At 45.2% G+C, this 13,423-nt stretch overlaps 1 protein-coding gene across 1 annotated transcript; it reads left to right on the forward strand.

Annotated features, from left to right (window-relative positions):
• The first annotated feature begins 337 nt into the window (after nt 1–337).
• On the forward strand, nt 338–10,921 carry LOC129383299 (uncharacterized). The gene is made up of 3 exons (XM_055067670.2): nt 338–1,269; nt 9,028–9,406; nt 10,714–10,921. Exons 1-3 carry the CDS (start codon nt 475–477, stop codon nt 10,758–10,760), a joined length of 1,221 nt encoding a protein of 406 aa, XP_054923645.2. The 5' UTR covers nt 338–474; the 3' UTR covers nt 10,761–10,921.
• Nucleotides 10,922–13,423: the final 2,502 nt, after the last annotated feature.

The raw sequence follows: 13,423 nt of genomic DNA on the forward strand, positions 1-13,423 counted from the left end.
TTTGGGTAGTGCACGGTTAATAACGTGCCGTATCTCACCGTGAGGCTTTTATGACCAGTGTGTCCAGTATGAAGAGCTTGTAGATCCTGTGGTCACTGTCAATCGGCACTTGCTGTAACATACAGTTCGCAGACCTAAAGCATGGTGGACGCCTTGAACGTCGTTTGCGGATGGCGTTGGCTGCGATTCTTCTTCGCGGTAAGGAACGGCAATTCGAGTATGCAATGTGAGCTTTTAAAGTAGTCCTTTTTATTGATTTTTTCTCGTTTTGTTTTCCCTCTTGACTTTATTGTTCTTTAGCTAACAAGTGTTTTCTATGTGTTTGCCAGCGTTGGTGCGGTCAGGCTCTTCGCCGAAGTGGTCCTTCGGAGCGCCAGACTGCGGATCCTAAGGTTACCTTCGACGTTCTGCGAATCCCATGGCGTATTCTGCAGCCCTATTGTCCAGCTACCAGATCGCAAAGCCGCGCAATGCATGGAGGCCTGGCTTGCAGCCCTGCGAAGACAGAATTTGCCGCTCAGGAAGCTCTGCATTGACTTGCGGTGCTTCGGCGAAGCTGAGTGCCACGCCTTCTTGGGTGCAGTTGCGGAAACGAACGCTCTGAAGTCGGTGGTCGTTCTCTCCTTGCCCGGAATCGACAGGCCGGACAGGGTCTGCGCCACCATCAAGGAGCGAGGACTGAACGACCGAGTGGTCATCCACGGGTCTTACATGCGCAACGCAGAATGTCCGCAGCAATGCCCACAAATGAGCAGCGCAACAATCAGAGTGGCCCGTTTTCGTTACAATGGAGAGCTCAGTTTGCAGCCAGTTATCTCAGCTCTAGAAGCGGTTCGTGGCTGCTCTCACATAACATCGCTCCGGGTTAAGTGCTGTGATTTCGATCGCAGTGTGTTCTCCGCCTTGGCGGCATGTATAAGAGCTCCTTCCACGCTTACTGATGTAAACATAAACTTCGGTTACGTTTTTGCCCGTCTGAGAAAAGAGAATCGTGAGATGCAGTCGGAACTAGTGAGAGCGCTGGCCTCCAATCTCAACCTAGTCAGAGTCAACGTCAAGGGAGTACTGCTGTCCGACGACGATTTCAAGTGGCTCGCGCATGGTGCTAGCAAGAGTCTCCGCCTCACAGAATTCACCATGACTCCCGCCTGTACCTCCAGTGCCGGGCGTGGTGGAGTGTGTGGACCGGTGAGCAGCTGTTCGGTGCACAGGGCCGAGGCCTGGACGGGAGTATCCATGAAGAAGAACATCGCACTGGCCGATATCTTGGTATGACTCAGTGCTATCTTTTGTTGGATTGTTTGCGATCGTCAGTTGAGTGATTAGCTAGCGTGGACAGTGCGCGTGTAGTACGTGCCGTGTAGTGTTTTTCTGCGCCAATCGCCAGAAAGAAGTCAGGTGCTACGTGTGCACTAATGCACTACTAGTGCAGTAGTAACGGTGCAGTAGTAGTAGTGCACTACTACTGTACCTGTAGTGAAGTACGCGTTTCTGGTCATGCTGCGAATGTGGCGGCTTCAGCAGCATGGGAATGACAGACAGTTGTACCGATGTGGCCTATAAGCTTCATACTTGTTACTTCGAACGGTTTTGAGATTTTGTAAGCTGACCATAATCATAAGCAGAATGCGCCATGAGTGCGACAATTTCCAATGATTACGCGCATCTGCAGAGAATAATTGGTTTGCTGGGTTGGTCAAAAGTGAGCGCTGAGAATACTCAGGAAATATCATCACAGATTACGCCGCAAGGTTAGTAGAAGCCACAAGTGAACACAAATAGACAAATGTAGGTAATCAACATCATTCCCTGAGGTACCTAAATTCAAATTCAAATTTATTTGCCACCATGGTACAGATGATGGCGGGGACCCGTAGTAAAAGCTGCCGTTGGACAGCTTGACAAGGCCACGGGCCCCCACTTTGACAGCAATACAGTGGTTGTTTTTCTTTCCCTTTTTTTTTTTTTTTCACACACACGAAAAAGAAAAGAAAATACAGGAAATACAGATAACAAAGGAAAAAAAAAAAAAAAAATACATATAGCAGAGTTGTTATCCGGTTACAGTAGTCAGCATAAAATCAACAGCATTGTCCTGGCTGGAAAAAAAACTTACAATGATGGTGAAAAAAAAAAAAAAAGGTTAGGTGTAGTGTAAAAAATACTCGAACAGTTTGTGGCGTGTTGTGTTTTGGAGATCAATATCGTTTTGTGCGAGTTTGTTAAGAAGTCGTGGTAGTTTATTTTCTAATGTTTGATTACCATAGAAAGTTCTGTATGTTTTTACGTTCCATTGTGCTATGTTTCTTGTGCTGTACATTGCATCTCGTTTTTCTAAACCAGCTAATTTTGATAGAAAAGATATGTTCTTCAACACCTCGTTTTTCACACACTTGCTCAGACGATAGTCATAAAGTTTAGTAATTGGTAGTAAGTTATACTTTAAGAAAAGTGCGGCCGTATGGTAGGTATGCGGAACATTTTCAACAATTCTTAGAAATTTTTTCTGTAACAAGTGTAGTTTCTGAAGATTGCCTGCTGTTGTTGCACCCCAGGTTAAATGGCAATAGCTGAAATGCGATTGTATCAATGAATTATATAGCATTAGCATTACATTTCGCGGTAGTATCTCACGGTTCTTGTAAAGAAGACCAATAATACGTGAACATTTATTTGTTACAAAGCTGACATGATCATCCCATGACATTCTTTCATTAAATAATATACCTAATGTTTTAAATGAAGGCACAACTTCTAAGGGTACGGACTGAAGGAATATATTCTTAGTGAGACGGACCTTCTTGTTTCTACCTCTGAAAACAACGACTTTAGTCTTTGCTGTGTTAATCCGCAACGCATTTCTGCTACTCCAGTTTTCTATTTGCCTCAGTGCATTGTTTGCAGTATCTGTGAGTTCGGCTGCATTATCTCCGGCAAGAAAAATACTGGTGTCGTCAGCATAGATGATAAATTTAACGAATGGAGTTGCATGTACAATGTCATTGATGTAAAGATTAAACAGAAATGGACCCAAAATGCTACCTTGTGGAACGCCACAGCCTACAGATTGCATATCTGAGAGGAGACCATTTATTGCTACTGCCTGTTTGCGATCCATGAGGTATGACTGCACAAGCGATAGTGCATGGCCGCGGAAGCCACAACGCTCAAGTTTACGAAGAAGTATTGTATGGTTTAATAAGTCGAATGCCTTCGAAAAATCAAGAAAAATACCAATGACTATCCTATTATGTTCGAGTTCGTTCAATATATATTCTCGTTGATCTAATAGTGCAAGTTCAGTAGAGTGGTGCTTACGGAAGCCATACTGAGCTGCTGTTATAATTTTGTGTTTTTCTTCAAACTGCAAAAAGTTTCTAAGTATTACTTTTTCTAGTAGCTTAGAAAACACGGGTAAGATAGATATTGGCCTGTAATTCCCGAGCTGGTTTTTATCACCCTTTTTAAAGATAACTGTTACACGTGCAATCTGCATTTTACGAGGAAATACAGCGGTACTGACACAAAGGTTTAAGATATGCGTGATGTATGGTAAAATAAGGTCAAAAATATACCGTATAGGCTTTATCTGGAGGCCATCAATATCAATGGATGTGCTATTGTTTAGTTCGTGGAAGGCTGTCATTACATCTGCTTCTTCAACCGGTTTGAGAAATATAGTGTCGCTTATATGAACGACATCACTGAGATTGTTATGTGGGACTTGATTTCTAGAAGCGCAAATAAAGTGCGTATTAAACGTATCTGCTAATTCTTTTCCAGTTATACTTACACCATCGATATTTAGCATATTTAATTCACCTGATTTGCTATTTCTCCCCAAAATTGCGTTTAGCCTCTTCCACATAATGTCGACACGACCACAAGTTGACGTGAATTGATTTGTGTAATAGGCGTTTCTGGCTTTCTTGAGCTCAGTATTCAAGCGGTTTCGATATTTTTTAAACGCTGTCAGATCACATTCAGCTCTCGATTTAATAAACTTATGATATAGGATGTTCTTTGTGTTTATCTTTGCCACCAACTCCGGTGTGACCCATGGTTTGCGACTGTGACGCCTTTGTTTTTTTGTTAATATTGGGAAACAGGCCTCGTAAATCGGCTTCAGAATACCTAAGAATGCCTCGTAAGCATTATTGGCGTCATTTTCTAAAAGGACAGGCCTCCAGTTGTTCTTTTCTACCGAGTTTCTAAATGTCGACAGTGTTTTTTCAGATATAAGTTGGAAAGAATATGTTGAACTACGTTTCTTTTTAGACATGTTTTTAACACACATAAATATTGGCAAGTGATCGCTGATGTCAGAAATTATTACTCCAGATGTGATCATACTAGGGTCATGGTTAGTGATAAACAAATCGATCAGCGATGAAGACGTGATCGTAACACGCGTTGGCATTTTGATTGCATTCAGAAGTCCATGTGTTCTAAGCAATAAGTCTAAACTCATTTGGGATGCATCAACCGATAACATATTAATGTTTAGGTCACCACCAAGGACAATGTTTAAATGCTGACTGGTTGCAAATGAAATCAGGCTTTCAAGAAAATTCAAGAATATGGCTACGCAACCCTTTGGTGGACGATAGCACACTGCAAAAATAGTGTTGTTCAAACACATTGTTAAGATTTCATATTCTTTCACAGAAACTGTGAATCGCTCTAATATTTCAGGCCGCCACTTCTTCTTAAATGATATGGATACGCCACCACCAATACCAGCGTAACGATTCAGAAAAAATGTCTCATAACCAGGAATTCGAAAGACATCATAATCACTTGTAGACCAGGTTTCGCTGATCATGATAGCGTCAATGGGAACATTTAGTTGTTGAAAGAAAGTGTCGAAATATGCTTCTTTACGTCTGACAGATCGAGCATTGATATGAAGACATTTGAATGACGTCTGGAAAACCGGGCCAAGGTAATCTTTGAAGTTCTCTGGGAGTAGATAATTCTTTTCTGTTACAGTCTGCATTTTTGGCAGGAAACAAAAATAAAAAATCAATTTTCCCTTCTTATTGCAGCTTGCCAAGGTCGCAAGAGTGCTGCACTAGCATTGCTGACGCGCCATCAGTCTTTCTTATCAGAATCTTGCCGTTGCTGTGCCAGACATACTTGTACTGATTTGTTTTTGCCCATTCTTTCACTTCCCTCAGCAGTTCTCGATTTCGCCTGGTCAGGTTTTCCAACATGTGAACATTGGCATCCGCAGTGGTCAACTCCCGCCTGCTAGCCCACCATTTGTCCCTCATGCTCTGTCTCGCGAAACGGCAGATGATGCCAGGCACTTTGTCACGCTTTGCCGGCAATCGATGAATTGCCGTGATGTCGTGTTCTGATAGCTGGGGCAATCCACTTTCACCGGCCAAAGCATTAAGTTTGGACAAAAGATTTTCGCCTTCCGTTTGTGGTACACCATGAATTTCTAAGTTCAGTTTCCGGTTGCGCCACTCGAGGTCATCGAGTTGGACACTGAGCGATTCAAGCTGCTCTTTGTTCATTTCTGTTTTTGCGAGCCTAGTCTGGATTGCTTTAATATCTCGCTCATTTTGTTCTGTGCGCGTCAACAGGTCTGTCATCTGTTCGGACATAAACTGCACCGATTGCTCAATTCCATCGACAGTTTCTTTCAGTGGCAACAAAACATTAAGTTTTTGGTTAATCTCCTGAAGTACGACCAACATATCTTCTACGGTCAACGGTGCTTTTTCTTTCTCATCCTGGTTAACATGTGAGGTTGGTAGCCTACATTTCGGGCATTTCCATTTCTGGTAGGTTGATTTCTTAGATTTTATTGTTGCCTCCGACACTCCTGCGCAGCTTCCTACATGGTACGAAAGCTTACAAGTCATGCAAGATATACTCTCTTTGGGATCCAAGATTTCTTGTTCACACTCAACACACTCCATACTGACATAAACAAGGTTCGCTCCTTTGGCAGCAGCAGTGGCAGCAACACAATAACACCCCCCTCAAGGGGGGTGTTATGGTCACAGCCCCTTAGTTTTCTGTAGTAATATTTCTTGAAACCTGTGTGGCATTTCGTTAATTTAGAATTTTATTATCTGTGTACGGGTTAAAGGAGTACCGAGAAAAATATTTTCGATCTTGTTTTTTCGGCTGCAATAAGTAGCTAATGACCCAATATTCACTGCAGGAAACATCATTTCCTTCAGAGGATCACAGTAATTATTTGGAGCCTCGTATATAGCGACCCGTCCATGTTTCGGTTTCAGAGAGCAACGACATGGACCAAAGAAAGAATGTAAACAAACCTGTGCACGTGAACGCGCAAAACTGTGACGTAAGCATGCCAGCACGCTCGCTGACGTACGAGCTTCGTGTTGCAAGTTCGTCTGCTACGTCTGCACGTGGTTTGCGACGTCCTTGCTATCATCGTTGCTCTCACTCTCGTCCTCTAGCGGCGACTATTTCCTGCAGACGGGAGTCGCCGCTCTATAAGACGTGGCGAATGACTTTCAAAGCAAAAGCTTTACTGGACGCGAACTTGCGATTTCGCTGTGGCGGTGCTCGGAAGAGTCACATGACGTCACAACGCGCGCCTCGCCGCGGATATTTCTCTCTCTCTCTCGCTCTCTAGTCAGTACTGCGCATGCACCACTAGTAGTACCAAGACCCAAGTGTTCCGCCGCTGCGCAGCGCCGCGCCTTTCCGCCCCGCCATTCGTTATAGACGTCACACGGCGTTCCTCGTCGTTGCGCTCACCTCCGCTCGCTTCGCCAGCTGCGTCGCATGCCTGATAACGTGGCGGAGGATTGAAAAGGAGAGCTCGCGTGCGCCGCAACCACAATTGAGGGGGCAGTATGGAAGGCGACAATTCTGAGAAGCACGAGGAGGCCCAGAATCGACATCGGAACGAGATGAAGAGGAAACGTATCGCCCAGGGAACAGATGAACAGCGCGCCAACCGACTGTCTAAACGGCGCAACATAGCTAGACAACCAGACTAATCTGGACTCGCAATCAAGATTACCAAGGCTAACCGTACTATGCCTTAGCGTTCGCTACGTATATACTGGCATAGCCGGGTTAAGCCACTGCCAATATTTTATTAGATACACTTCAAAGCAGCGACTCGGAAGGTACGGTGAGTGACAGCAATATGTGTACGCCCCACTAGAAGTAGTATGAAGCATTCGTCGTGCACGCTTTTGGAATGAAGCGTATTCCGGAGCAGAACCCAATCCGGGGTGAAAGGCTTGGGGTACGTCGTGTTCGTCGAAGGTCATAGGACTGGTCTAAGATCCGCCGATTTTGTTTATACCAGGCACGGTCGAAATGAAACGAGCAAATCTGGTTGCCCTTCACCGCGGGCCCATTCTAAGCGTCCAGAGGCGCCCACGAACACGGACCACTTCTGCCGCTTATCGACGCCGACAGTAGCGAACTAGGAAGCCAGGCACGCTGGCGATCGCTAGCCTTCGGATCCGAGGCCGCCGGCCCTGGCGATCCGTCCGCAACTCGTAATAAGCACCTATATTGGTCAACGCAATCAACGTCTGCACATTTATGTTGCTCATAATTGACACTACAATTAATTTTCCCGACGCCGTTGGTAGCGCTGAGAAAACAAGTTTGCCAGGCGAGCCTCTTCGCAGACGCGATTGTGGCGGTGGCTGCGCTGTCCGCTTGCGAGTCAAAATCACGCCAGCGGTTCACTATTCCGCGCGGCGTTTTTAAACATGTACACTTACGACTTCACCTTAATATATGAGTCATTTCGTGTCAGAAACAAATGTTAGCTGATTTTTGTGGTGCCGTCAGCGGCAAGGAAAAAAAAAAAAAAAAACCACCGGGGCGATCGGAACGGAGAGAAACGTGCTCGCCGAGCCCGCGCCGACGGCGGCGCAAACACGTGACGTAGCGTATTCACGGTTGTTTACAATTCTGCTTTGATGTCGATGTCGAGAGGTGCTGCGTTTTGCAGTTGGCTGCCTGCATGTACTAAAGCGAAATTCGCCGTTGATATTTAGCAAGCGATATGTGTTTGGCCAAATAAATCGCTCTCACAGGTTAACTCTACTTAGAAATTTTGCGTCAGCGCTCCTTTAACCAAAATATTTAGGAGTTATAATCGCTTTTTTGTTTCACAATGAGTGTTACAATGTTTGCAATGAGTGTCCGAATTTCTCAAAGCAAAAACCCACCTTTCTGGGGCTGGGTGAGAGGTCCTCCATGCAGTGTGAGGCGCGTAGGATTCTTTTTTGCACTACCCTGTAAGCTAACGAACCGGCAGATGCTTTCTATCGTAGTCCTTTCCATTTAGAACAAGGCATATAGGACTCTGTGTGGCCTTCAGATATGGTATCGCACATGAGAATCGTGACGCCTAGGCATTCCCACAGCCGCAAAAAAAAAAAAAAAGAAGTACAGCGAACAAGTATTTTTATATCTTCGTGCTCACTCGTTCATATCTTTAAGCCAATAGCCTCACCCGCCGTGGTTGCTCAGTGGCTATGGTGTTGGGCTGCTGAGCACGAGGTCGCGGGATCGAATCCCGGCCACGGCGGCCGCATTTCGATGGGGGCGAAATGCGAAAACACCCGTGTACTTAGATTTAGGTGCACGTTAAAGAACCCCAGGTGGTCGAAATTTCCGGAGTCCTCCACTACGGCGTGCCTCATAATCAGAAAGTGGTTTTGGCACGTAAAACCCCATAATTTTTAGCCAATAGCCTCGTGCATCCAACAATAGATGTCGCCTGTGATGCTTGCGTAACAGATTACTGTATTCGAAATCTTACGGTTGCAGTCGATGGCGCTTTGCAGTAGAATGTTTATCACACGTTGCTGAATTTCTTATTCGCAATTTTTGAGATGCCGTGATTCTGGCGCTGCGTTACTGCTTTTGGAGCGGTGCTCATTTACATTTTCGCGCACACTGTCCGATACCAGTACAGGTCATGCAACTTTTGACCCTTTGCAAGCTCATCAACGTTTCTTCGGCTTTAAACCCCACAACGGCTCATTCTTTTACCTGCAGGAAACGACCAGACGGAATGCCTCCGCCGTCTTGGCCGCAGCTCAGTTCGTGTTTGGCGTGGAAGATGGCCTCGAAGCCGCTCGTTCTATCGAGCTGATGCACGACCATCCTCGTCTGCTCGAAATGGTGAGCGAAGGCGCTGACGTCACCAAGGGCGACGCCAAGGAGATGATCAGCAGCGCCCTGCTTCGTGTTGGCCTCTTGAGCCTCGACGAGTTTATGAGAATGACCGGTGTCGTCAAGGAGAGGGCGCAATGCCTTGCACATCCTGGTGCCAGGCGTCAGCTCTCTGACTTGAACGTCGATTGCTGGCTACACATCCGCCGCTTCCTGAAGATATCGGACGTTCTGCAGCCTCGAGCCGATCTATGTGAAAACTGTACGAGGGGGTTCTTATCATCCTTTTATTTTGCTGGTGGGGGAGGAGAGGTCAGCTCGTCTACGGCATTAGGAGGAATGTGAATATGAATACCTGTAAGCAAAAAATGATGGATTACAAAAAGGGTCATTCGCTGCAGCTTGAACAGCAGGAAGATCTGTTATAAATTTCCTTAGGTATATGGGGGGGCAAGCTACCATGAATCGTCAGTTTCCCAACGGCTAGCTATTTATGAACCCAGGATTAATTTTTCTAGATACCCTATTTTTATTTCCCAAGATACTGCAGGCCACGGGCGGCCCAAGTTAGACTGCAAGACTGTTAAGTCTACATCGTCCGCAGCAACCAAGGAAACAAGTTACAAAGTCCATCCCCCGCTTGAATTATTGCGTATAACGCAAACCTGAGAAGTTCTATGCATCGCAAATCTTCTGTACTTGCTTGGGCTGTCTTTCAATCACACCTGGGAGGACAAAGCAAACAGTACTTTTTTTCGTTTTATTGTTTCATTGCTTCTCAATCATATTAATTAAGCTGCTGTTTTAGATGGCCACTGAATTACATAGCTTGCATAATGTTGGTGTTTAAGCCTATTTGCACGTGGACGCAAGAGAAAGTCTTTAGCAAAAAACGAAGGTGCCAGCCAAGTTAAGCAGGACTTGCTACTCCATTGGGTGATTCGAACGGTATGAGTGGAAATAAAAAAAAAGGAAATAAACGAGAAAACTGAGCAAACTAACTTGACGCTTGAGACTTGTGTAGCCTTTGCAAATAGTGTGTTGTGTGTGTGTGTGTGTGTGCTTGTGAAAGCACAGAAGCCGCATGACACTTTGTAGTTTTCATCTTTAATCCTAAACGAAAGTCATCGATCTAAACTATATAATCCATACTGGCAAGCCTCATGGCGCTCCGAACATGTTGCTATGATTGCTTTTCCAGAATTAAGTTAAGGTTTCGATCCGCGCGAGATATGTATAACGTGATGTCATGCTGCAGAAAGTGGTCACATGGCTTGAGAATATTGTGACATGTTGAGAACATTGTGGCTTGGGTTTTAAACATAGCGCTCGCAACGGTCTGTGCATAAATATCTAAATAGCTAATTGACTAATGAATGCATATATGTGTAGAAATTACCTGGGTAATGAGTTCGTGTAATCGAGTAAAATAAACGAACTAATGGTGGCGATATAGCCAGCCTTTCTATTTTGTACATTAGAATAGACATGACCAGTTTACATAAAGATTGCTCCCTCGCATGTCTTGGTAATAATGCCTCCGTACATTTTCTGAATATTTTCTTGCAGGCTGGCAGTCACCGTCAGCAGAGCAGAGCTTTCAACCATTTTCATAGAAGACAGGCCAGGTCTCTATGGCGTCGACGTACGACTGAATCAAGAATTCAATAAAAGATTCAGTCAATGGTTCAATCAATAATTCATGTCTGTTTCCGCAATTCAGAGCAAAGAAGCTTTTGGAAATGCAAATAATCCACTTGTGTATGCACTAGAGACAATAAACTGGATGTTTTATTCCGCAAACATCTTTGTGATATTTTATGATATAGAGAAATGAAATATGGACTGGGCACGTAATAGGCGAGTGTATTGGGCAACTTTAGCGACGTTAAAACATTGTCTTGGAACTAGTTCTTGGAAGTGCTAAACTTTAAATAAACCATGGGGCTTTCCTAGGCACGTGCCGAGCATTCTTCTACTGGCGGGGGGGGGGGGGGGGGGCTTAAACCAACCCAAGGTAACTTTTCCATGCGAATGAGGGGGGCAATGTACTTTTACTAGTACAAGTGTGAATAATGCCCACCATTCGCAATAAACACGGGTGAACCCGCAAAAGAGAAATGAAATAGCTCACAGGTACGCCTGTCCACCTGTACACCTCTCCTTTGCTTGGCAAACAAGGAACCACATCAAATGTACAGGCGCATGACAGAAGCGCAGGAAGAACACTGCCAAGAAGTAAACAAGCAAAAACGTAAAATACAAATTTCTAGTAGCGTTTTTTGAATTGGCTCTGGTAGAATTACAGCAATATATATATATATATATATATATATATATATATATATATATATATATATATATATATATATATATATATACAGAGAGAGAGAGAGAAGTGGCCATATCAGCTGGCTCGACTGATTAAGCACAGCCGTCGTTCAAAGCACGCGGCATCATTTGCTTTAGCTGCCTGTTTGACTGTTTCCCTGGCTCTCTCCCTTAGTAGATCGCTTAATTACTCAACTCCGTGCGACTCCTGTTGCCAGATGCCAATTTTTCACGAAAAGTGCTGTACAATTCGGCAAAAGCCAGACGAGGTAACGGGGGACAGTCACATTGCTGATGGGTAAAGCGCTTATTGAAAGGCCTGATGATGGACTCTGCTTGACATCGTTTTATTTCCAACCTTATCTAACGCGTATCAAATCAGGTTATTATTATTGTATCGTTTGTTAATTACATTATATAGGTATACAGACGAGGGTATATGGTTCCGAGGATCTGCAAGCATCGCGGCGAACCGTTACTTGGGGAAATAATGAAGCAAAAGGAAAAGCGCATCTGGCGTTTTCTCCAGCCCCAGCTCGTTCCACGAGCATACAGGCCATAGCTGACTACGAACCGAATACCTTTCTTGGTCCCCGGATCAGTCTAAAGAAGGAAGGTTGAACTAACGAAGCAACAGCGATGCGCGTGATCTTTGAATAGATGGTGACAACTGAACTCATCTCAAGCTAATCGCGTGGGCACTGAATCGATGAGAAAATTGGCCTTCACATCCCAGGAGATGCCGATAACTGCCGCCATCGAAAAAGAGTGAAAAAATGGACTACCATCCCACTCCATGAAAACGGAATGGTAGCAAGAGCTGACGACACTCAAAGCTCCCAAACCAAAAGCAAAGTGATTCACCTCCGTCACGGGTTGGCCCGAAGGTAGTGCAAAGCCGGGCCGACCCGCGGCAAAGGTGAAGCAGCCGTTGAGCGCTCCGCATACGTAGGTCCATCCCGAAGGTATAGTGGAATGCCGGGCCAAAACTACGCCGAAAAAACTACTGACGGTTAGCCATATACAGCTTTCGCTCTAGAAGGCAGCAAGATGGTGACCGCCGAATAGATTGCTTTGTCGGCACTTTATGAGTGTATGTGAGGAGTGGTGGCGTGGGTGGAGAGGGGGAGGGTACGTGCCTGGGCTTTCGAATAGGGAACTGCACTCTCAACGTGGTTCGGCCCGGCATTGCATTATCTTCAGGATCGGCCCACATATGGGCAGTGTTTCACACTTGCTTCACCTCCGCCGCGGGTCCGCCTGGTATTGCGCTTTATTCAGCATCTTGTTCTACACGCGGACACGATAGTGGAGAAAGTAGCCCTCAACAGCTTCGCTGTAAAAAAAGCAAAAAAAGAAGAAAAAAGAAACCGTCTGAGCCGTCAATATCGCCGCCCCAGATTTCGTCACGATGGCAACGTCATCATCGGTACGGCTCCGCAAGCAGCTACCAAGCGGTCACTTTCATAATCTTCCTTGCCTCTGCGGCAGCGCATTGCCTTCATGCCAGCGACGCGCGAAATCTGCACCATCATTGTGCCATGCATCGCTTCGGCGATCAAGCTAGCTTTCGGCGGCACACGTTCGCTGCTATATTGACACAAAACTACTTGCCTTCGAAGAAAAAATACAGCCTGAATAAAAATCGAAAGTGGACTGGCCACAAGGAACATTCTTACGGGCCATACTATTCATGACAACATACAAAGGTTGAATGCTGTCAGGTTGACTTCACAGGTTTAGAAGGATTGGCTGACGGGCTAGTTCGTTCATTACCACAGAAAGAACAGCGCTTCAGCTTGTTAGCGCAGTGTGTGTGGTTCCTCCTTTGTGTCCCGCCTTGAAGCGCTGTTCTGTGATGTCACAGGTTTTCTTTTTATGCGTCAGTTACGCTTTCCAAGAGCATTTATTTGGGAAACTTTTGTTCGCATAGCTCTTACGGAAGCAT

The sequence above is a fragment of the Dermacentor andersoni genome, chromosome 8, assembly GCF_023375885.2.
Source record: "Dermacentor andersoni chromosome 8, qqDerAnde1_hic_scaffold, whole genome shotgun sequence".
Lineage (NCBI taxonomy): Eukaryota > Metazoa > Arthropoda > Arachnida > Ixodida > Ixodidae > Dermacentor > Dermacentor andersoni.